Raw genomic sequence first — 26,562 nt, 5'->3', positions numbered from 1 at the left:
CTATCACAGATACATTACATGGTTATGTGCCATTAGTTAATCATTTAAACAGAGATAAGAAATGGAAATTATGGCATTTGGGTCTGATACATTCTAAAGATCTGCTGACTCTCCTGTTTGAAGGAGAGACCAACAACAGTTAAAACTTTTCTTCACCTGAGAAAATTACTTCTTTGTCTTTCTTTCACAGCCAAGAAAGCCTTTCTTGTTAAATATTATAAGAATAAACTATAAGAGCGGGACTAATGTTCTTACTGAATCCAATCTTTGAAAGCAAATAAATATAATTTGCATAGAACCATGAGGTTCACACCTGGATTAAAATGATAGGTGCTCTATAGATACCAAAACTTCAGTAGCTGAAAGAGTTTTTCAGATACCATGGCAGTCTAGGTTTTGGCAGCATGGCACATAATGGTGATACAAGTAAAACAGTCTCTGTAAATTTTCGTGGTCTAACTGAAGCTGATCACAAATTCTCCTCAATCTGTATGCAGTGGGACCAAGAGACCACCCCTTTCCCCTTGAAGAATCCTTTTAGCCACTGGTCAGTACCTGGGAAACAACTGGAGTTGTTAGCATGATGACAGGGCTCCTAAACTGACCCAACCAATACTAGACAACCTGCTGTCAAGCAGCACAATGCACTCTTTCCTTATGAACACTGTTTATGCTTTAATAGCACAAGTCCACATGAGCTCAGATTCAGATTCTTTTAGCTGACAACCTGAACTTTGCAATGAGGCCACCATGAGTAGTTGGCTTCATGTTTCTCTTTTTAACAAGCATGGGACATGCCAAGACCCAATGAAAAGCAGACAGACTCAGGCTTCTTTATTTCTCTGTGCATCACTGCACGTTAGGACATTTCCCTAAGCAGGGAAGTACGTGGAGTCTCACTGCACTGGAGCTCTTGGCAAAGCAATAGTTATAGAGGTCCATGAACTGCCTGCCTCCTACAGGAAGGAAGTGCTATTGGGATTGCTTGTGTACAGAGCTAAGAACAGGAGTAGGACCTCTGCAGTAGGATCACAGCAGTCTTTCTTCCCCGGGAGAGACCAAAGGATGTTGAAACAGTTAATTAACATGAAACACGTAGAAGAAAGACCTGTCCTCTCTTGACCAGAGACACAAAGAAAATAGTACCAATCCCAGGAGCAGCAGAGCACAGGAAGCCTTAATTCATTTACAGAGTCAGAATGAGTGCATGCAAATAGATTCCATTTCCATTCTGTAATCGTCTCAACTTTACAACAAATTGCAAGAAATTCTTCCTGGTGAAAAGATGCAAAAGCAGTGAAGCCAAAGTACAGTGATCTAACTGATCCTTTTGTAACTAACCAAAGATAAACAAGGATTAAACATAGCTAACTTCTGTTTACTATTCCAATGACAAAAATCACTTTTAGATGAATGTTTACAAAAAGGGCATATTGGTTCAGGCCTTCTGAGACCTGGCTCTCTGCAGAAATCATTTGTAACAGTCAAATGTTTACCATTTACAGCATTTCAAACAGGGTAACCCCAGGAACTGGAATGCAGCTGGCAGATGGTGAAAGAAATTAAGCTCATGACATGGTTCAGTAAACAGCAAATTACGATATGGTAGAAGTGCTTGCCACCCCAGACAACTGCTGCACTCGGGAACTTTCTAGGTGTGCTAGTTTTGGCTGGGATGGACTTAAATTTCCTCATAGTAAGAAGAAAATTAACCCCGTTGTATGGGGCTGTGTTTTGGATTTGTGCTGAGCACAGTGTTGATACCACGAGGATGTTTCAGTTCACGGTAAAACACGACACCAGGGCTGCAGTGAAACACTCCAAAACTTCCCTGACTTCTGTCAGCACAAAGCCAGCCAGGAAAACTTAACTTGCCAGGTTACCTTGAGACTGAAACCCCTGTGCAAGCAACCCCTCCTCAGCTCCTCTGTCTGTCCTCTTTACCAGGAGCTGCTCTCCTGTGGAGCCTGGCAGCACTCTCCAGGCAAATAACTACATGCCACATGATTAGGAGTCTGGGATAGAGGCATAGGGGATTTGCATAGATCTAGAATGGAAATTGGAGATGGTATTTTCATTTAACCTACTTAAAAACAAAGGGAAATGAAACTGAATATATTTAGTGTCACTTGGATACGACTGTATGCTCTGGATTACAAGGGAGTGAAAAAAGACTGCTTGTAAAGCATTAAAGGACCAGTTGCAATCAACTGGCTTTCCAGTTCTGGAAATCAAAACTGAATGTCCCAGTTGGAAAGCCCTGGGAGAAGGGACTGATAACATACTTTGTATTTGAGCCTCCCTTCTCTTCCAAAGAATCGATATATTTTTCCCTGCCCCTTGAAGACCTTTTTTTCCACTGCTTTTCCTTATCTTCCTGTTGGGTGGAAACTGCTGGAAAACAGTGACTGAAGGCATCCTTTGGTGTACATAGAGGCAACTAGAGACAAACACTGTTACCATCGCCTTCCCAATACAGCTGCAATGCAGAGCATATAAAGAGCCTCATGGAAGGACATCATGGACTTCTGCACTCCTGCCATCAGCCTGTTGCTACGTTCTTGCATGCTGGCATCCTTCCTACTTATATTTCATATAGCCTATTTAAAATGTTCTGTAATTCTCAACATTACCACTGAATAATATATTTATTAATTTGTTAGTGCCACTAACTGTCCCTGAGGCTTTTCTTGAGAATGTGTGTCAGCTTATTGATTCTAGCCTTCCCCCTCTCTGCACTGCCTTCCTCCTCTGCCAAGCAGAAACATACTTCTGTGCTGCTTCAGGTCATAATTGGAAAAAAGATAGAAATGTTCAATATGACTCATACATAATTCAGCTTATCAGCTACCCAGGAGAAATGAGAAGAGAAGGTATACGCATGTCTATTTCTTCTGCTATCAACAGGAGAAATAATTTCCAGTTACACAAAGTATACGTAGTTTGGTCACAACAGGATTTGCAGTTAGAAGGGAAAAATGAGAGACATGGAAGCAAAGAATAAAAGGGCAGTAGGGAACTGAACTGTTAAAAGAGATTCACTTATGTGAGAATTCCTGATTCCCCTGGAAGACTGGATTCATGCTTCTCTCTTAATATTCAGAATTAAATAAGCTGGCAATTAGAAAGAATAACCTGCTTTTGATCTGTAAAACATCGCAGAAATCTAAATAAAATAAAGCTCCAGCTTAGTTAGCTACAAAGACATCTAATAACAGCCTGGTAAACCCTAACTGTGACTTCTGGATTTAATGTTAAGGCCTATGTTCTAAAGGCAAATTGTGAAGAAGCATTAAAACTTACTGTTATAAAGGATTTTTAATGTCAAAATCAATACATGCTGTGTATTTAGCAGCATGTAACCACGAGGACGTCTATGATAAGCTTTGTCATGCACCAGGGACCACTGCATTAGTCAAGTTCTTGAAAGGAAGTGCAGAATGTCTGTATCATTCAAACTGCCATCTGAGACCAATTACAGAAATTATTTTAACCCCAAAAGCAGAGGGAAAAATCCAATCCTAGTTGACAGTCTTGAGAGTATCAAGGGTTCCACATAAAATGTGTCATTTACAAATACCTCTAGAAAACTCATGTTAAAAAAGTGATGGCATAACAGAGAAGCTGGGCACTTAGCACTATTTTTTGGAAGCCTTTGAAAGTAAACAACCACAACCAGGGCACTGAGTTGCAATATCTACTTTGCCAATGTGTAAACAAAGGAATATTAATAGTAATTTAAAAATAATCATATTCATAAAATGCATAAACATCATAATCTCTATTAGACAATGCAGAAAAATAAGATAACATGACTGAAAAATTCAGAGCTGTCCGTAGAAAAGTCTCAGAAAGGGCAATGTAAAACATTTTTTTTCTTAAATATAAATACATCATAACAGAATTCATCTTCCTTGTCAGTGAAGGCAACATAAAAGGCACATGTAGCTCTCCATCCTCACAGTCAAGCTCACAACTCTATGCATGAGCACATACAAATCGTTAGGCAGCAAATGTTTCTTAATTTTGCCCATTACAAGACTGCACAGCAAGGGGTCGATACTTTTCAGTTTGAGTGGAAAACACAGCCTCCCCAGCCTGCAGATCGTTTTTGACCTTATGGGATCATGTTCAACAATCATTACTCCCAATTAAAGGAATTTTCCAAACAGAAAAGCAGGCTCAGTGCTTGACTGCTACTGACTTCTGCTTCTGCAGCTCCTAAATTGTGTGCCCGCATGTCTTTTCCTGTCTGTGGTGTTTCCTAACATTCCCTATTTATGTGGTGGTCTGCAAGTTTTACCTCATCAGGAAATCAGCAGGAACACCATGGAGCTAAGAAATACTGTTGTGCTCCTTGATGCAAGGCATGTCTCTGTGGGCCTTTGAACACTTAACACAGAGCAAATAAATTATTAGCGTGTGTGTGCATGTGCATACATATCCAAGATACATAAAGGCAACTATAACCAAAGGAAACAGGAATCTGCATGGAAGAGTTTGGTATTGAAGCATCCAGTATCACAAAAATCCAGTTGCAGGAAGCATTTAAATGCAGATCTGCACATAAACTGCTGAAAGAGCTCCACTGAGCTTTATGCACTTGCATACACGGCTGCAAAGGCAAGAAGTAACAAAAAGAATTTGATTTTTGTCCCCCAATAATTTTCAAGTCTATAGCACCTATAGATTATTCTTAATAATACTATTACTGGAGAGCAAACTGATCTTTAAGATGCCCCACCTCCAGAAACAAGATACACAATCACATCAGGTATTGAATGATTTCTATGATTCCCATCACCACGGTGCCTGAGCACATTACAGTTGTTTAATGTATTCTTTGTCACAGAGCAGAGAGGAAAATATGATTACCTCTATGCTATAAATGGGGATGGGAGAACAAGGAACAATAGGCAACTTGTCATGTGAGGCTGGCACACTCACCACCAGGATAACCAGTCTCCTCTGGTTCAAAATCCTACAACAATAAACACTTTCCAGTCGAGTTTTTTCATTACTTAGAAGTTTCTGCATGAATCTATAAACAATAAGCAATTTGCCTAAGCCTTTTCCTGCTTGTAAGGGGTAAAAATGCAAGGGGTAAAAATCCATTCAGCCAAATGCCCCAGATTTGTAACACCTCAGTACATTTACAAAATCCTATACATAAACAAATGATAGAACACACTGATAAGCTGGAAAAACCCCACCTTTCCTTAAAAGCAAACAATAATTCTGACAATTTAATATTTAAAAAATCAACTGTTCACATGCCTGGTTTTATCAAATAAACTTTTTCCACAAAATATTCCATTCAGCAGACACAACATAGCAAGCGAAATAAAACCTACTCATATAGGAGACAAGGAGGAAAATCTACTCTTTAACAGAAGAGTCAGAATTGTAAGTCGTGAGTACAGTGAAAAATAAACACAACTACATTTCACATCAAATCCTAAACCTGAAGAGTAACCTGAATATCTGTGCGCTGATTTAATCCAGAAGGTTCAGCAACATAGATTAAGTTTCTGATTGTCAGATACAATACTTGGATACCCTGAAGATGGGTATTACATCAAAGCAAACAGATGAGGAAAGTATACAAATGTCTCTGTAGATAGCTCTTCAAGTCAGAAATGACACCTCTCAATCAGACAGCAAAAACACTCTAAAGAAAGTTCAGAATCTGCAATCCTTCCATGATTGTCTCAAAAATATGAGGTTCTATTATAGGAAAAAATAGAGCAACTGATACAGGAAGCTTTACCAAATCAAGCTAGAATATCACCACACCATTTAAATGCAGCACATCAACATGTAGCTGCCAAAGCCGTATCTCCTGCCACTTTAGGCATGCAAAAACTTCCCCCTTACCTTCTAACACTGTTAACTTGGCACTCGTGTTTATCTCCCCAACACTATTGGTGGCTGTGCACTCATAGATAGCTTCATCTCGATGAACGCGCAGGGGCTGTATCCGCAGAACTGATCCTGATCCATCATCAAACTCGATAACCTTTGAAAATGGAAAAAAAGCACTTCTTTACTGGTATCTTCTGCAATAAACAATGGAAGTCAAAAGAATTCAGGGCTTGAAAAACAAAAACCAAACCAAAACAAGCCCTGTCTAAAATACTATGCAGTAAGTTAAGTGTTCCAAATCCAGTAACACAAAAATTTCAGTGTCAAGAACATATTTGTCCTCTGAGGAGGCCAGAACAAATGAAGATCCAATGAGGTTCTTTATGGATCAATTAAAGTTGACAAATTATCAACCTGGTAATAAAGATGTGAATCTGATGATTTAAAACATCTGAGCCATATTTGCACTAATGATTTTACTAATCACTGATAACAATTTAGTGCCAACTTTCACCTTGATGGAAGAGGAGAATGATATACTCCTGTGGGATTGCCAGGGAAACAGTAACAAAATGTGAATAAAACCTGAAGCACCTACAATGCATGCTAACTCCAGCAGAGTGAGGGGTTTTAATGTCCCTCAGCACTGAGTACTTTGCAACTCTGGCATAATCAACAATGATGTAATTACACTTCCTTCCCCAGCATAATAAATTAAGTCTTTAATAAATCATTGCCTTTCCATCCATTCTGCTAAGCTGCAAAATGCATTACTCTGACTTATACATGGAAGAAAAAGGTATTTATTAGTTTGTAGCTGGATCACTATATGCTATTTCTTAACAGCGAGGCAGTGAAGGCACAGCCTCAAGGCACTGTTAATGCCAAACTCACCCTTCTCCTATTACAGAGTACAGCAAAAGTTAGAAATACTACCTGATCTGCAGATGGTGACAGCATGAGGCAAAGGCAGAAGCCCCCCAATCCCATCCCTTGGGAACTGAGGAGGGAGATGAAGAGACTTAAGGGATCCTTCGTTCCAGACACAGATGTCAGCCTAGAGCCTGTTCTACCACCATGCAGAACTTTTACCTTATTTTCAAGGGCCTGTTTAGGAGCACTTCCCACAGCATAAAGATCAAAAGAGAAAACAGAAAGGAAAAAAGCAATGCACCACAAGACTCTGCAGTGACAGGAGAAATAGGAAGAAATCAAAAGGTAACCAAGACCACCAAAAAAATCTGTTACTCCCTATGCTGGAATAGCCCTTCTGTTTCAAGTAGCAGAAACAGCTTGTAGAAACCCCTAATAGAGAGTCACGTAAACGAAGAGGAATATGAATATCACCACAATACACTTAAAATAATGATTTTTTAAAAATATTAATTTTTAAATTAAGTATGAAACTGTGACAAAATGCTAAATCGTTACAAAGGACAGGGCTACTGCCAAATTTTAAAACAAGACAAAGTCAGCTACAGAGATTAATTCACTTCAGTGATAAGGACTAAAAAGGACTAAAAGATGAAACAGCAGAAAGGCTCTTTTGGCCTCACTATCCTTTGAACAAACACTGTGTGATAGGAAGAGAGCTACAACTACTAAGGGCCAGACAGACACTGAGACCAAAATGTTGTTCATTTGCTAATGATGGATACCTCTTCTGTGTCACAACTTAGCATGCATATATCAGATTTGGTTTTTTCTCCATTTAAACTTAATTCCAAGTTTTCCCTAATTAAGACTAGTAATGAAGTAAAATTAATAGTTATCTAGCAAAAAAAAAAAAAAAATTAAAAATTATTCACTATCTCCTGACACAAACTATGTATCCAAACTGATGTGAACAAAGGTATGAAATTGCTCATATAAATGCATATAATATGGCATAGCCCTCTGGTCAGCCACAACAAGCACCAAATTCACTATAAAGGTTGTGTCTACTTAAAAATTAGAATGTTTAAATAGTTACTACACAACAAAACCTTTACCAGGGAAAAATAACAGTGTAAAACAAGATTAAAATTGATTGCTTTAATCAAGGTTTTCTGCTCACATATAAAATCATGATTAAAACTGGTGACTTGAATCAATCCATTCTGGGCAGCAAAGTCATCTTGTGCTCCAGTCAGAAAAGCAAAAACATCAAAGACAGGGGATTAGAAGAAAGGCAGCAGAATTGTAGAAGGGTCACATTTCCAAGGGCAGTTTTAGAGAAGGGAGCCCAACGCCAAAAAAGGAAAGTGGAGAAAAAGGTGGAGAAAGTCAGTGAAAATATATTTACTATTTTAAATATGAACCAAATTGGACCCTTTTCCCAAGATGTTTCTGATACCTGCTCTTCTCCCTTCATTTCTCTCATACTTTAGCTCCCAGCAAAATCAATTAACCCTTCACCATTCCCCTTCCAAGCACATTTGTGGGAGGGATGTCAGTAGCCATCACTTAAAAAGATTTCCATTAGTGTTTTGGCATCTCACTTTTGAATCCCACTGGGGATAGTAGGTCAAAGAGGTGCCTTATAAATTCTGGTAATGAAACCAGAAAAAGTATTGCTAGATCCAACTGTTATCTGCCATCCAATTCTCTGTAAGCCCCAGTCTCCCATCTGAAGGAGGATGTCCTGTTGGTGTGTTTCCAGCATCACGCTCAAAGGACACCACCTGCTCTACAGATTGCATTGCTGCAGGGAAGGAAACTTGCTTTACACTAAAGCTCTACACTCTGTATTGTACTGACGAAGAGATACCCAGGTTGCAGTGATGATTATTGTGCAATTAAGACCTGTGAGGATTAGATTGATTACCGAATTTTCGGGTTTGGGCTTTTTTTTTCTTTTCGTAATTACCTCAAACCGCTGAGAACTGACTTTCTTCCCCTTCTTCATCCACGTGATACGAGGTTTGGGCTCTCCTGTTGCCTGACACACAAAAGAGGCCACTCCTCCAGAAATCCCAATCTGATCTTCAGGAGCTTTCATAAACGTTGGCTTGCCTGGAAAAATAACCAAATCACCCCCATGAGGACATAACATCAGATAAGCATGGAACGTGTCATGTTAATCTAAACTGTAACATAATTGGTGCTCTTACTACAAATCCAGGTTGAATGGCCTCGGCCACACAAATTCAGTGCAGACTGCAACGTGACAAGGACAGTTTCTGCTTGAGTACCTTTTTCTCCTGAAATAAGTCCATCTGGCTTGCCTATAAATGAGGGCAATAGAAGGCTCCCCCAGCCTCCTGGGCATTCATTCAGGTATATGACAATTTGGAACCATTTTTACGGTTTATTTTTTTAATAAATGGATTTTTGCAGGTTTGTACTGTGGTTATAGCACCGGAGATTACAGAACAGCTGACATACCAAACCTATGAAATGTACCATACCTCGACATTACTTTTACTGAAAGCTGTTAACACATCCATAAAAATCAACAGACATGGTCTTAAGTATACAAATAACAACCTTTAGTTTCATTTTAAATGTGAATTGACATAAAAATTCTACAGTTTAAGTATCTGGAAACCTACAGAGGCTAGCCTATGCTTGTTAAGAAACTAATCACTAGAAGTGAAAGTCAGCAAAGAAACTGAAGTGGTATTCAGACATGAAAGACTCGGCAAAAATTTTTAAAAAAAAAAGGTATCATATAATATTTCATGAAAATACAGCTGTGTCTTCTGGATTTGCATAACAGATTCAGATGGATAAAACTATGCATCCAGGTTGAATGGTTGTATTTTTCTGTACTCACTGTATGGGAAAATTTTGCACTATGTGATCTGAGGATCATCTTGAAAAACTGCTTTGTCCTCATGAGAAGCATTTGATGATCCCATATTCCTATAAAGCACTAAAACATTTAACTCCACAGGGAGAGTTAACAGAGTCCACCCATGATGTCATTCCACGCACAGGTCACACTATGGCCATGTTTCAAACACAGTTCCAATCTACCACTTCACGATGAACCTTACCTATAAACGGGTCAGAGACAGCTGCTGGCACATAGAAAGGAGCCTGAGTAAGTGAAGAAGCCTGTTCAACCCCAAGATACAACACCATTGACCCCAGCAGAGCTGCTGGTGGCTCCATACCTTCACACTCTGGACACATCCACGAGTGTGGCCTTGAGGGAGAGGGGGATGACCTCTGTCAGCCCAGATGCTTTGAACTCTAGACAAACTGAGGGCTGGACTTCCCTGATCTAGGAAGAATACAAATTCAGCAATCCCAAAAGAAGACAGCCTTTAAATGCATTTTCCTAACGTATGAGAGGTTTAAATTCTATGGGTGCAGCTGGAATTACAGCTGAGCCAGGCAGGCAGTGGCAGCTACTGAAGAGGGCAGGGGCAGTGCTCTGCTCCTCATTGCCTTCTCCTCCCCTCCCTGCCTCCAGACAGACACTGGCACATGAACCTCTACAAGGAGTTCCAGGATCATCAAAGCCTCTGTGGAACAGATTTGGGCTCCTAACCTGGCAGAAAGATGCTTTTTCTTCTTTTCCAAGCAGGGCAAGGAGCACAGTGGCTCAGGGCAGGATCAGGCAGAGCTCAGGAGCACTGAAGACAGCGCCTCTCTCTCAGCAGCTGTGGAGCACAATTCACCCTCAAATATTCAAACAGCAGTCCCTGAAGACTTTGCTGAAATCGTGGCACCTCCCAGACCCCAGTTCCACCTTTTGGTTTACCCCACACTAACGGCTTACACTGACCCCTGTCCCAGCGGTGTGGCATGGTGAGACAACACACAGAGCTGCTCGACCAAGTGAACTAATTCAATCCTTCCTGCATTTGACAAAGCCCAGAGACCAGGCTCTGCCTTGCTCCAATGCATGTGTCCCAGGCCAGGGAGACTGCCAAAGGCCCAGGATGCTTCTTGTTTCTCTCACGTGGCACCACTGCCTGCTAGGGGTGTCAGGGTGTGCTGCAAGACGGTCTTTGTGAGGAGAGGTCAGGGCTGCCCTGTGCTGGACACAGCAGTCCCACAGCATGGCATAGCCAGGCTCATCATGGCGGTGCCTCTGTGGTAACAGGTTAAGAAGGCACAAAAACACCTCACAGCTGTGAGAAATGAGATTAAAAGAGTGAGAAACAGCCCTGTGAGCACCCAGCCTGAGAGGGATGAGGAGCTCCGGGTGCCTGAGCCCATGGAGACACCACACTGAAGCAGGTATTTCCTGGCAGCCCACAGCCAGGCCTGCAGCTGGCTGAGGACAACCCACCGGTTTCAGAGTGAAGAACAAGGCCAGACCAGGTCATCACCACCTGGAGAGCCACCCAGCAGCTGAGGCCACATGGAGCAGAGAGGGACTGGTGGTGAGGCACTGCGGAGGCAGCAGCACAGCAGAGCCCTTCAAAACCTGCAACATCCGATGCTCGACATGGGCTGTGCTCGTGCGCTGGGGAGCCACCAAGCACCCACGTGGGGACACGCCAGCCCCGACCCCGGCTGATCTGGAGGTCACAGCTGAGACACTACAATGCACACCTGGACCTCCGCTATTGCTGCTTGCTCAGCCTGATTTCCAAAAGGCCCTGGCAGACGGCAGAGCCACCAAGGTCAGCACTGCCTGTGCTGAAGTAGATACACATGCTCTGTCCTCAGCAAGCTTCTTTGAAGGAGTATCATAGACCTGGCCTCACCACAAAAATTCCTCAAGAAAGTGTACTGAATTATGCCATCCTTGTTGAAGAGAGCCCCAGGACTGTGCTCAAAACCCAGAAAATGCCTTTTAAGACATGATAGCTGCTGTCTGAAGGCTTTGGCACATTGTCCTGACATGAACAACAAGCAATTATTAAGTCTGCTTGCTTAACTGATGCTGATTCCACATATTTACTCATCTATAATCATGTATATTTCTACTTAGTTTGTATTTACATATATCTCTGTTTATTCACCTCTCATCTATTCCAGAGAAATTTTAATTTACCATTCAGGCTGCTAGTGATGGCGTTGTGATTGACTGTTTTGCTATGCAGTGTGCTGAGCTGATGTCTTGTATTGCACTTCAGCAGTTGATTTGGTTTTTGGATTTTCTGTTATTTACTCTGTGATCTTAGTAAAATAGTGTCATTTTTTTTCAAATGGCAAATACAGCAGAATCCAAAAACTTTTGTCCTTGAAGAATACAAGGCAGTTAGATCTCTGACTTTATACTTACTCCCCAGCTCATACACTGAGGGCTTACTTTACTTTTGTACATTTAAAAAAAATCAATACTATTAAAACCAGAACAAAAGGAAACTGAATGTTCACCTGCTGTAAAACCTAAAAAACCTGCTGCCTTGATTTTACATTGCTGCAATGAATCTTTTCCCCCTGCACATTTAATTGAGTGACACTGATTTCTGGAAACCATCTAAATCCTCCGAGACTGGTCACAGAAGTACACCTGTATATAAACCAAATTCTCAAAAGGTTATTTCTACAAAGGCATTTTAAACATGTCTATGCCCTGAAGTTTTGAAATGGAAGGAAAGTACTAATTATGCAACCTATAATCCTGAGTCCTGGCCCCAGGACAATAGAGTAGGTCATGAGCATACATATTTTTATACTGATTGGTAACTGTTACAGCAAATCCCAAAACTTATCTCAGTGAGAGCTAACACAAGTGCAACAGAGCATCCATTAAACTCTTGGTATCTGCGAAAAATGCACGTTAAGTGGACTAGACAGCCTCCACATCTCCCCTCCAACCAACATCTCTGCTGAGAGGAAGCTGCCGTGAGACTATCGTTAGTTACCTCCAAGGGGCAGCACTGGGGATAGGGCCAGATCATGGTACAAGCTGTCCTTTTAGCCTATTTTGAGTATTTGCAGTCTTAGGGTAGCCCTAGAAAGAGTCAGAAAAAATAAGGATGTACTGAAAATACAAAAGTAACCTACATGTTGTCTTTTCCTGCTCCTTAAATTCAAAATGACCAGAGTGTACATAGAAGATTATGCATGTATGAAGTTTTAAGTTAACTGTTTGCTGCCCAAACATGCTACAAATAAATACAAGGAACTGAATGGTTTATCTGCAGTGAAAACCTGTCCTTTCCCCGATGACCTGTGGACCAAAGCTGAAGATTTTCTGTTGAAACCTTAAGGGAGGGGGGGGTTGGCTGAGGGGAAAGGAAAAAAAGCTGTTGTATTTCAAAGACAAATCTCTGAAATATCAGCTTGAGAGAACCTCCCAAGCAAGTCTTGGATGACAGCAGTGAGAGGTGCTGGATGGCTGGGTGCCCATCACACCCACCTTCGCTTACTCCATCGCATGGAGTAACAACTCCAGGCTGGCATAGCTCCCTTAAGTCCAAACTACTCCAGTCTTTCTCTCCCTAGCCTCTCTGCTCAGTGACAGATCCCTGGAGCACATTCAGGCCTCACCCTCTAAACTAATTCTTGCTCCTCACTTCAAAACCAAGTTCCTATTACACCAGGAGCAGAAGTCACTGCTCTCATTTCTATTCACTCATAAGCTTCAGGCAGGAGAATGGGAAAAATTTCACCTTCTTGGCTGAAATTTTCCGTGCTTGCTCTTTGCTCAAAACTGAATTATTCTAGAAAGCTTATGGGAACAACACAGTTCTGAGGAGGAAGACTGTAAAAAACAGAGTATTTCTTTCTGTTGTAAGAAACTGGTTTGATCTTATTTGGCTGGGGGCAGAAAAATAACAACTTGCTCAGACATGCTCTCCATTGAGAAATTAAAAAAAACCCCCCAAAAAACATTTCAGAAGAAAAGGACTTCCCTTTCACATTTGGTAGTGTTGAAAAAGCCACTTGCCGAGCAAGCACAGATTTGTGGATAATCCTATAAAGTGAATCTCAAGGAGGGCCTCATAGGGTGGAAGAGATGCTAGCAGAGATTTAGATACACACTGCTCTACTGAACTACCCAGGAGAAACAGCAGAAAACTCATGCAGTGTCCCAAGCTGGGCATGTGATACGTTCAAAAAAAAAGCTCCTTTGAATTTATTTTAAAAGGTCCACAAGAACAAGCAAAGAAAGCCAGAGACAGTCAGGTATGCTCTAATCAACATGGCTGTTATCTGCCCTTCTGGCAAAAGCAAGTGAGATGGGTTTGGGAGGAGGACCTGAAACCCTCAAAGACAGAACCTCAGGTTTCCTGGAGAGCCACTGACACCTTTCCTACAGGGCAGCCCAGAGCCAGGCACTGCCAGCCATGAAGATGCCTCTCTCACTTATATGTTATCTATAAAATCACTGTTGCTCCCTGCTATTCTAGAAAATTTGTTGTGAAACAATTCTTATGTATTGGAAAACCATCTCAGCACCTCTTTTAAAATTTGCTCTACTCAACATCTGTAGAAGAAAAATAAAATTTCAGTTCCCTTTTCCAGGTTTTCCTTTCTTTACCAGAGAAGTTCAGAGTCACTTCATTACATGCATTGTTTTTAGGCTGTGCAACTTCTTAGTGAACCCAAAGGGCTTTCCCAGGGAGAAAAGTACCTCTTGCCAAATTTCCTTCAAGGCTGAGGACAGAGCTGCAGCCTCCCTCTAACTTGGCAAGGTGTCTTTTATGTGAACCATGGTCTTTGAGGAGTAACATATGACCTGTGTTACCTGACTTGAATACTAGCCAGATCCTTGAAAAATAATGCTGGGTCCTGCATACTTAGCATAGGTCCTTGCATTTTGATACACATTTAGCACACAATTGCCACATAAAATATGTTTCCTTGTAATTCTGTAAGAGGCAAAAATTTCAAGTGGCTGAAACATAATATATGCCAATATAAATATACATAATACACACAGATGTTAACTTGTTTTATTTCACAGACCCATCATTTTCTTAAAATAAATGGGAAAATTAAATGGCATCCTGATGCATTTTCAGTATTTAGCACCCACATCAAATATTCCTCAACCAAAAAATTTAATTCAAGGACTGGCAACATAATGCTCCTTCTGTTCTTGTGGATGCCATTTTCCAAAGGGTCGCACACAGGTTTGAGGAAAAATGAATTACTGAACACATCTGCAATTAGGTGTTCTATGAACACTCATCTGCTGTGAGAGATTTTAAAGAAAAATATCTCTGTCCTCATGGAGCAAGTTCTCACTACTCTAAATAGATGGGCAGCCAAAAATAAGACTTGTGTTGTAGGAGAGGGAAGCTTATATTTTTATCCAAGAGCTTTTACGACTTGAGTTAAATTAAGATTGGAAGTAGACTCCTCTGTGAAGAAAAAAATGACAGTTGCAATATAGGATGAACTGGATAAGGACATACAATAGGCACGGGCAATCTTATTTAGGTGCCTGGGCTAAATGAATACTAAGAAATTACTGACACCAGAATGAACAGATCACAATGAAATCAGCTCCTGAGCCTGGAAATTGTGAAATTCAGGTTTTAATCTCTGCCTTTAACCTTCCCTGTCACATATAGAAAGGCAAAACTGTGCCTCACCTTCCACTGTACAACCTACCTGCTGTTCTCACATGGCTGCTGTCAGGACGAATATGCAAAAAATGATGATGTGGCTCAGTTATAACACTGGGAAGAAACCAACAATGACACAGACCTTCTCATGTTCATGACTGACTTTGAAGTGGAAATAAAGTGGTCTAGAAGACAGAGGTGGCCCATGCTTTTATATACAGCAAAAGTATTTTTCTTGGTTTCCTTTACGACCCTGGATGATTGATACCTGTGCATGGATGGATGCCTACTGGAAAGATACTCTGGTGAAAACTTATCAGTGATTCTTCTTCTAAGCATCCATTGCAGGGCAGGAGACAAGTCAGTGGGCTCTCCAGCTATCCTTTAGCTTTCCTTTCAATGTACCCACCACTGTTTAAATGTAGTTCCTGCCCCTTTGTGATTATTAGGAATGCTGTTTGGCAAAATACAAGTTTTCAAACTTGCACTTTTTATTCTTGGATAATTTATATGTAGGAAGAGCCTGTTTTAGCCTTGTAATAGCATTCCTTTAACAACAGCTTACTAAAGCCTCTGTGGGTCTCAGTGAGCAGAATGCTAATTCATTCCTTGTTTCTCCTGTTTTGGTTTTATTTCACTAAGATGACAGCACTTTGTAAATGAAACTTTTGTCCTTTATTGTTTGGTGCAAAGTACTTCTTAAATAAATGCAAATGTATATGGTAGGGTGTTGCATGCTCAGATCTTACACAATTTTCTTTTTATCTAGGGTATGGATCATAACCCTTTCTCCCACCCACTTAACAAAAACACTTAACTGCACCCCAATCACAGAAAATAGCACTCTGAATTCAACATATTCCTCAGATCAATCTGAATTACAGGTTACCTCATGTTACCTGCATATCTCTTTTTTTTTAAATCATCTTATTTTATTATGTTTTAATGTTTAAGAGATTCCCAACAGCGAGGACAAATGATTCTGCTATTTCAATCCAATTTTAGTGGTTGAGTTTTCCAGCTTCAAGTGTGAATGTCCATGATAATCAAATCTACAAACATTATCTCAGAGCAAGTTGCATTTCTCCTCGCCTTCTTCTCCTGACTTCCATGAAGTTACTCAGAGATAACTTCTGAGTTTGTACAAAATGAAATCAAATAAAGTGAATGATTCATATCCAAAATTACAAGAAGTAGATCTTTTAACATGTTCAATGACCTCTGTAACCTTCAGTAAAGAAACTACATTACAAAAATAACAAAAGCAGTCATCCAGCAGAAGCTGTGCTTCTCCCTGAACACCAGCAGGAAACACAATGAACTAAGATTCAAGGCACTCATTTCAGCAGGCAAGACCCACGGTGCTTTGTTTATCTGGAGTAAGCTTAACTAAAGAAGAATGCAAAGGGACATGTTAGGTTAGGTTAAACATATACATTTATCAGCATCTGTAATGACTTAAGCTCAGAAATTCTTACCATCTTCAATTCCTGCTCTTTCACCATCTTGGCAAACAGGCTCTTTCCTGAGCATAAGCCCAGTCGAAAGGCTAAGCCTTTGACAGGGCTGAGGTGTCTCTGCAGACACACAGTAGGAACCCTCCACACCCAGACAGGCGTTTTCAAGCCCCCTTTTCCCAACCCAGGATTTATACTCGTGAGTTTAAGTCAAAATCAAGTATTTTTAAATTTCTCTTGAAGAAACATCTAAAGACCTCCTGTGTCCTGTGTACTTCTAGTTCCATGTCTGGACAGTTACACATACATCAGCCCTTCACCAACTCAGAAACTCAGCCTTCCCTGTTAAATGCTGATGTTTGGATAAACCTGCTTATTCCACAGCAATAGGGGTTAAAAGCCATTAGCTCACTCAAGTGTTAAGGCCATGATTACTGGATATTAATAAACTACAGCAACAGCCTGTCATCATAGTATTGCACTTGAGTAAATTTCTAATTCTGTCTCTTTATGAATCATGGAAATTGTTGACAAAGTTTAAACGCCTAAAATTAACTGACGATACTGAACCAGAATTGTCTCAGGCAGCCATCACACGAGGATGCTGTGCAAGGCACATTCTGGGTGCTGATTTATTTGTGGAGTTTTATGCAGACAACTTAGACCTTAACGCAGTGGGGAGGTGGTTTTTCTCCATATCACATCTGCAGGGGGCTTACAGATTTTGCACACAGGGTGGCAAATTTTCTCCGTTACTTTTCCAGGCTGTTGTAATTGCAATGTCTTTCTCAAAGTGCCTGGCTGGCTATCAGTGTGAGCTGCTTTACATCTCAGTAGGAAAATCCCTAACTCTGGCTAATCCCTGGGCTATGACTGACTCTTGTCCATGGGAAGGGGGTGGAGGGGAAATAAATCAATTCCTATACTATTACATCATTCTTACTTGCTTCCAATACCTGCAGTAATATGTAACAAAAAAAATAAATTCCAAGAAGCATAAAGCAGTCCTGCATACAACTGAAGAATAGTGATTAAAAACAAAGCAGAAAAACAGCCCAGTAAAACATTGTTCTAGAACCAGAGGTTGTCTTCATTTCCCATCCTCTGCTTTTACGTTTCCCTAGAGCACTCACAGCTTGTGTGTGCAGCCTGTTACGTATTTTGGGGAAAAGCCAGAGCTATATATGGGTTCAGCTTTAACTTCCCAGCATTTATACAAAGCATAACACAGAGCAGAAAAAACAAAGGAGAGCAGAGAAGCGCTGCTCTAACTGCAGACCTTCCAGCAGCCTCACAGAATGGTGTTCTGCTTTAATTTAAAACTGAAACCTGAAGTCAAATTTCCACCTGGTAATAGCTTAAAGGCACTTCCAATTAACTTGGTAATACACACTTTCTGAGTTAATAAATTTTTCAGCCTCTGTGTTTAATACAATTAAGCATTTGGGCCTGTGGCCTTAGACCTTATTCAGCTTGGGAAAGGATTGCAGGGAGACTGTCTCCAATTATCACCATTTACACAACATTCACGTAAGGGCTTTCAAATGCACACATATAGAACATTCATTTAATCATACACAAAATTCAGTACCTGAATTCAGGCTGCCTCTCTCTTGCACACAATACGTACAAGGGACAAGAGAGTAAAGCCCCTATCTACGGGGCTCTGCAACCATCACCACACTGCCTGATGCAGCACAGAACAGCTGTGCCTGATCCTAGCAACTTACTTTTCCTTCCAAAACTGCATTTTGTTATTTGCAAATTTCTTCAAAACTTCAAAGTTAATAAAGCATATTGCACAGTGTAAAGAACCCGCTAAGATATGCAGAACCAGGAAAGAGACAAAACTGAAATCTTGTGCTTGAAAAAACATGAAAATTAATTTTGCCAGCATGCCTACCACATTAAACACCACTTTTTTTTTTACACAAAAGGATTAAAAGGTTTTAATCCTTTTTTGCAAGCAGCTAGTTCTTGATTCAGTAGTTCAAAAGGCTTTGCCAAGTTCAGGTTTTTCCTCTGCTTTTAAGAATTAAAAGCGAGTGCAAATCTTATTTTGTAAACAGATACCACAGTAGAATGATTTTAACAGAACTGGGTACCAGAATAAGTGACCTCTTCAGAATATTTGTCACTAAAGCAAAGGCATTCTGGGTTCTCAGGAAGGGACCTGCATTTCATTTTAATGCCACTGTATGTTGCTCTGTCCTCCTCCTATAGAAATGAACCAAATTCCTGCCCCTACCTGGTAAAGAGGAAGACTTTCTGCTTAATGATAAGTGAGTGCATGCTGGCAGTTCTGTAATACAGTAATTTTATTTTTTTTTCTATTTGTGTCAACGGTTTTATCATGCAGCAGCTGTAGTACAGTCTCCAGAAAACCACGAAATACAATTTCCACATTTAAATGTTTACCAGAGCAAGGACCTAGACATCCAAGCAAAATACTCTCAATTAGGGGAAAGAAAAAAGTAGATCACAGAATGTTCTGAGTTGAAAGGGACCCATAAGTATCATCAAGTCCAACTCTCAAGTGAATGGCCCAAATGGGTATTAAACCCACAACCCTGGCATTATCAGCACCATGCTCTAGCCAACTAAGTTAGTCTCAGGGTCTCAATCATTTTGACTCAAAATTCCCCGAAAAACAGGTCTATTTCTCCATTAAAAGGCTTCCTCCAAGTCAGACTCCTTGGAAGCTTGGATAGAGGTTCAAAAATGAAGGTTTGAACACTTCTGGGAGACACCACTGAGCATTTTTTACCCAGTAATGATGTATTTTGCAATGGCTAAATGAAGGCACAGAGTCTCACACAACTCAAAAGCCCTTTGAGCAGAGTTTTGGTGTCAGGGCTACCACCTCCACCTGGCAGCCAGACTGTGCTGACAGGGGGCTGCTGCGCAATTCCAACCCTCCACATCAGAAGACAAGAACTACATAGAGTGTCACGGCCATGCTGTGCAGCACCTGGGGGCTGCAGGGAGACCGAGATGTGATAGAGCCAGGGAAACTCCAGAAGCCACTGTGTCCTGTCCAAGAACCCCCCGAGTTCTCTCCCCAAATGGCTCTATATGTAAATGAAAACCCCTGATTCCACGTAACACAATGGATGTCCAAACCCCACAGTAAAGAGAACCAGTGACACACGCCAGAGATTTAGAGTTTTACAGCTGCCACGACCCAGCTCTGCCCTGTGCACAGAGCAGCTGCTTCATCCCAGCAGGTGCCTGGTCTCCTCTACCACCCAGGGTTTTGTGGTTCCGAAAAGGCTGAGTTCTAAAAAAGCATCAAAATTAATCACCTTTATGTATGTTGCATTCTTGATTTAATTTTTCTAGTATCCATTCCTTGCTGTGGTATGAATTCAACAGATAAAATGAAAATCTCTTTTCACTTTAATAACTTTTCTCTGTGTAGACAGCTCAGCCTGTGCTTCTAAACCGAATTCCTTAAATCTCCAGCTACCAGGCATGGTTGCGGATTTTATTTTTCTGAGGCCTTCCACTTGCACCAAACTTTTACTTGATTTCACCCAGTTATGCACAGAGTTGAAAGAAATGCAGAAAACCAAGGTCCACGTGGAAAGGTTACCATTCGCTGCACTGTAAAATGTTGCTGTGGCCACCAGGTTTATCCTGAAGCCTAGCAGATCATACAGTGGCACCACAACTGTTTGAACTTTCAAAAGAGTTTGAACTTCCAGAGCTGGCCAGGGATGTGTGTACAGGCTGGAGGGTGCACTGCAGAGGAAAGGCTGCACACAGGACCTGTGGGGCTGGGGAGCCACTCCAGCGGGTGGCACTAGGGCTGCTGGGGAACCCAGTTATGCCACAGGCTCCACAGCAGCGCACGGCTTGGCAGGGACTGATCTGTCTAAAGGAGAAAAACCTTCTATGTCATGAATTATCTCTTTTTCAGCACCTCTGACAGTATCTGTATCTCTGGGAAAAGGGAAAACCAGTTAACATCATCACTGCAGTAGGTATCTTGGCAAGGCAGTGAATATATTCCATCAGGGAGAGGGTATTTGAGACGGTGTACTTTAACCTCACCAAGCCAGAACACTGCCTGATAACCCAGAAACGAACTCCCCTAGTTAAAAACACCAAAAGTATAATCCACACTTCCTTAGCAGCACATATTCCTTACTCACCATGGAATCCTACACTGCAGGTCACAGACCTCACTGTGACACCAGCTCCTGCAGTACCAACTCTTGGAACATTAGCAGACCAAAATCCAACAAAGTGGTGGCAGGAAGTTACAGCATATTGACTAAACCCAGAGAAACTGGCACTCCTGACATGACCTTTCAGGCTGGGTACCCTTCAGCATCTGCCTTCCCTGAGACAACCTTACTGCTTCCGATTGCACTCGGAGCCATGAGCCAGGTCAGCTGGCAGAGTGCCTGAAGAGTCATGTTTACCAAGCAGGAGCTCGGTAGAAAGACTGGGAATGTCTATGAAAAATGAAGAGCATCCCAATAGCTCCTGCCATTTTTTGGCTTGTATTCTCTCATACACTGTAACTCATTTTTATATTTTTAGCCATAACCTACTCACAGATAGTATTCCATTTTCCCTCAGCCCAGACCTCCAGCATCTTCTTCCACATTTCTCCTCATGTCACTAACTCCCAGCTTCATGCATCATTCACATGATCACAGAGGGCTGCCAGGCATTGTGAGGGGTTGACTCCTTGCCATACATGCACCAGGGTAAATCCATCGGGGAGAACCCAGAACTGGGAATACCAGCTCTCACACTGACTTTTGCAGCCTGGAAAGATGTTCATCCCCAAACCTGAGACACACAAATACATGGAAGGTTGCACATGCCTTGAGAGCAGAAAACAAGTATGCTGCTTACAGAGATTTGCCATATTTGTATTTGCCATAAGTGCATTTGCCTGCACCACTTAATTTCATTCTCACTGCTGGACAAAGCTATCACACGCTACAAGCTTAAGGGACACACACACAGATGTCAAACCCACAAGGTTCAGATAGTTTTTAAGCTCTTCATGGAGACTACAGAGGATATATTTAGAAAACAAATTTGTCTCCTAGAGTGCTGTGTCTAAGTCTCCCTCGCCCATTGCTGCTTTGCTGACTGAGTTCCAAGGTTCCTGGGCTCACTCTCAATTTGCTGAACTAAAATCCGGACCAGCAAAGAGGATGACAAGCTACCTCAGAACAAGTTAACTGCAGCTCTCAGGCTTTACATGCATGAGAAAGAAGGCACTCTTTCACCTTGAGGATATGACATCCCAGTATGTTTTGTGAAGGACATACACCACAGTAAAACACAAATCTGTGCGAATCTGAGGCTTGAAATAATGTCAGCCTTTCTTACCTACTGCAAGTCAGTGCACTGCTAAACCATAATGCAGTCTAGAAAGAACAGGATGAGACAAAAGAGCCTGTCCAATTATGCCTGCCTCAAGTGAATTTTATTAGTCGCTCAGGTCTATTAACAGTGAGGATAGCATACCTTTATGTAGGGAAATGGATCTTGCTTAAGAATTACCCATGCAGGAATAATCCCCTGCCTATCACCAATCGTTGATTTTCATGTTGTGTTTTAAAGTCTGACTTGAAGGTAGGTGCCTGCCAACTCCGCTTGTGTTCTCCAAGAATAGATGTTTATCAAAGGGGGGCTCCCCATTTGCCGAGCTGGAATTAGTTACACCGACAGGGTATCAAACAGGTTGTTGCCTGTCACCGTTATCAAAGTGGAATTTGAAACACAAACACTAAGCAGCAGCAACTGAGCACTGAAGCTTGTCAGAGCAAGCGTGACATGGGACAGCCAGAAAGTGCAGGCACAGAGGGCTGGAAGAGGTTCTCTCAAGTACAGTCCTGTCCCATGGCCTCACCAGGGCTGCACTGCACAACCTCTTCTGTAAAGGGATCATGCACCAGCTTAAAATAGGTTTGAGTTTCAGCCACACTTCTCACCGGAAAACTGTTCCAAAATTATGGGGACATTGTGGGGAAACAGACTGGTTTTTAAAATCATTTGTTGTCACATATACTCACTTGTTTGTGTACTAAACATAATCCTTGAGCTGAAAAGGATTATGTTCCATCTCTGTGCCTTTTCTCTCCTTCCTCCAAAATGTAGCTCAGATCCATTTCTACGCCCTTCTTAAAACAGTAAAATGTTTGTGTCTTACATAACGCCTGAGACTCCACAGATTAAAGATCTCATTTTAAAAAAAGAGCCAAACAACAAAAACAAAAGAGAAAAATATATTGTGTGTTGATTCTTATGGAATTCTTTGAATTTGCTTCATACTCTCTTCTGATAGAATCCATAATGCTTAATCACCATCATCTTATTAAAAACATGCATTTGGGCTTGGGCGTCTCAAGATTACCATTCATCATCTTACCACCACCTTCTTTCCTCACTCCCTCTTTTTTTTAATTAACTTTTGCAGTTGGATATGGCTTTTGTTAATTGTTGCATATAACTTAAACTGAACCAAGAACCCATTCAGTCTTAGCTTGATTTGTAAGATCACATTTACAATGTCCTCATGAAATACCATTTCCAAGTTTCAAGAAAACCTGCACTTCTGTTGATCATGTGCAAGAAGTGTTTGTTAATAAGACTACTTAAAAACCTATCCTTGCACTTTCATAGTCAAGTACATGTCCAGATCTCCATTTTAACCATGGTTATGGAACAAAAAGTTTATTTATGTCTTGCCAGCAGTCTCAAAGTCATGTTTATTGTGCAAAGTTTAAACTATCCTGTCGAGTCATACAGAACATGTAATTCAGTGTTGTTATAATCTCAGATAATTAAATGTGAGATAAAGGTAGAAAAACAGACAAACTGTAATCTGGGAGAATAAGCCCACCAGCACAAAAGCAGCTGCCCACATTCTCTGTGCTTAGACCATAAACCCAAGGCTGACAAAACGATTTGAAAAGTGTTGAAATCACCCAACAGCACCAGTCATAATCTGAGATGCACATTTCCTTCAGCCAAGCATTTTACCACTATTACTGGTGATAAAGCTGGCATATGAATTAAAGGTTTGAGAAAAGATGATGACAGTATGGAAATTAATCACACAGTAATTTTAAAACTTCCGAGTGTCTTGGCACTGTGAAGCCATCACACTGCCACATCCCAGGGAGAAGTGACACACCAGTCCACCACCCTAAAGAAACTCTCCTATTCCAAGCATCTTAAAAGCTATTAAGTGTTTTCACTGAGTTGCACCAATCACATTTGGAGGCCCGTGTTTTAAATTCCAAGTATTAGAAAGCCCCACTGAAAGTACTAGAAATTCAACAGTGACACTGCAGCAGACAGGGATTTATCTTTCAGACTGCTGTGATCGTTATTAATATTACAGCCACTTTTGTTTTGCTAGCTTGGTGCTTCACCTATGAAGAACTGAACTTCATGAAATAAATTAAATAGAGCAATATTAGTGCTGTTCTTACTGTACTAACAGGCATCCATGTATGTAATTCCTGCAGAGTGGTTTCTGAGTATACCCACACTGCACATAATGCCATTAGGCACTGATGGGCTGGCTTGCAACCAAGCTCACCCTTTGTGGAATCCCTTCTGGATGGCAGAACAGCTGAGTGGTTAGGAAACCCAGGGCAGAAGGACAGCAGTTCTTTAACACAGACCTAGGAACTCCAGAAAAACTCAGGAGGTGCCTTTCTGACTCTGAGCTTCTTCTTGGATACAGAGATTTGGCATCTTTTTTTCCTTCTTGGAATAATGATTCTTGAACAGATCAGTCAGAACGCTGACTGCTAAAATTGAAACAGCTTAAATTGAATGCAGGACTGTCACACATTGTCAAATGTGCTACAGAAAGGAAGGAGGACAAAAACAGCTTCATCGCTGCTTCATTGCTGCCCAAGTGTGAGTTTGCAGTTGCACAGGAAGGAGAAACCTGAATTTAGGATTTGACAGGCAGGATTAAGGAGAAATGCATATTCTTTTTATGCCCCTTCTCTCTTCCAATTCTTTGCTCATCATTTTATTGAGGAATCAGATCTCAACTGTTTGGGACATCTGTTGTCTAATTCCTCTTTCAGAATCCTGAAGTTTCTTCAAAATCCAGGTTTGTTGCCATTTTGGCATGATTTAAAGAGACCGAATGTAGCGAAATTACTCAGAGTACTGAAAAACTTTTTTGTTTTGTTTTGTTGTGTTTTTAACATTGAGAAGACCATTCCATTTATGAAAGAAACAAGAAAACCCTGCATTGGGAGTTTAAAAGGGCCATTATCTGGAGGAAGCCGTAGCAAAGCAGTAGTAGTGACAAATGCTTCCTAGAACTTGCTTTTTTCTATCCTTCTACTAACTTTCTATATAAATTCATAGAAAATTACCTTGTTAAAATCTTAGCCAATATACACTAAGTAAATACTAGATGCTTCCAGTTGGATTTTTAAGTTTTTTAATAGCAGGAATTTAAGAGGAGGTTTTGTTTCTATCATCTTTCATTAATTTTTGGTGACAAACAGCCAAGACCATGCAACTGAGATAGACAACTGCTCTCTGAAAGGGCAAGACAATCACTGCTCCAAGAGCAGCTCTGCTCTTCCCATCCACCACCAAGCATCCAGAATGTGTTCTGCTTGCCAAAAGTGACACCCTTGAACCCTGATTTCCAGTGCTATGGGCCAGGCTGCAAAACAGAGCAGATGTTGAAACAAACTTGACTGTACTTCCTCTCACCTAAGCAAAGTGACCACTTCCTAAAATATTCCTGTCCTAGTTACTTGAGAAAACTGTGTGTTTTCATATGTCTTCTGACTGGTGTGCTTACAAAGGGTGGAAAAATAGGCAGCACAAATAAAAGTTGGATCAGATATAACTGTCTTCATGGAACCTGGAACCACTTCTGCAACAACATAGGTGAGAAAGGGGAGAAAATACAAACAATTTTCGTCAATTCTTTATGGAAAAGACTCCATTCAATCATAACACCTTAGCTGAGAAGGGACCTCAAGAGGCCTCCAGTGTAACTTCCTGCTTGGAGTGGAACCCTCACCAACACTAGATCATCTGAGCAATGGCGATGTCCAGCTGAACCTTGGGAAGCTCTGAGGAATGAGAATAGACCACCTTGTTGAGAAGATTCCTCCAGTCTGCTCTGCCCTCTAAGAGGAAAAGCTTATTTCAATTATTAATAGTGAACTTCAATACAATCTTCTCTGTCTCTCCACCTTTTCTCTGCTAAACTTATCTATTATGACAGCTATTGAGCAACTGGATGACTAAAGATGGCAGACACTATGACTGCATGCCTCCACCAGAGCCCACGTTTAAATAAACAAACCCACTATTTTCAAACATGGCTAATCACCACATCAATAGACTTATTAATTGGATTCCTCGACATGGTTGGATGCATGTTGCAGCAGCAGGGACTGGCTTCAACAAACACTGAGCGCCACTCCATCCGTACGTCTCGAAGATAAAAGAAAAATTGGAGCACAATCAAATGCAGTGAAACAAATAACAAAAGAAATTAAACAAAATGGACATGGAATTTGTTTCATCGTATACATTATGTACACACACACCCTGCCACAGTTTTGAGCATGTCAAAAGCTTATGATTCATACAACAATTTAGGCTGGAAGGGAGTTTTGGAGGTCATCCTTTCTAAACACCCACTTAAAGCAGTGCCAACTTCAAAGCTGGGTTCAACTCTGAAGCTGGATCAGGTTTCCTGGGGCCCCATTCAGTCGAGCTTGGAATATTTTCAAGGGTGGACATTCCAAAACATCTCTGGGGCTCTGATACGATGCTTGCCCATCTTCATAGCAGGGAAA

The 26,562-nt window shown here is 41.1% G+C and overlaps 1 protein-coding gene across 18 annotated transcripts in view; it reads right to left on the bottom strand.

Annotated features, from left to right (window-relative positions):
• Positions 1-26,562, bottom strand: part of PTPRF (protein tyrosine phosphatase receptor type F) — a 378,495-nt gene that overhangs the window by 187,113 nt on the left and 164,820 nt on the right. For all 18 annotated transcript variants that reach the window (XM_042030480.1, XM_042030494.1, XM_042030495.1 and 15 more), the window contains 2 exons: positions 8,714-8,859; positions 5,878-6,019 (listed from right to left, as the gene is read on the bottom strand). In XM_042030480.1, coding sequence (XP_041886414.1) covers positions 5,878-6,019; positions 8,714-8,859 — 288 coding nt within the window. The remainder of the gene's footprint in view (positions 1-5,877; positions 6,020-8,713; positions 8,860-26,562) is intronic.

Source organism: Corvus kubaryi, unplaced genomic scaffold, assembly GCF_017639235.1.
Source record: "Corvus kubaryi isolate FWS band 111438036 unplaced genomic scaffold, C.kubaryi_AGA036_p1.0 37334, whole genome shotgun sequence".
In the NCBI taxonomy this organism is placed as follows: domain Eukaryota; kingdom Metazoa; phylum Chordata; class Aves; order Passeriformes; family Corvidae; genus Corvus; species Corvus kubaryi.
Note: the sequence above shows the minus strand (reverse complement) of the source record. Positions and strands in the feature narration are given on the sequence as shown.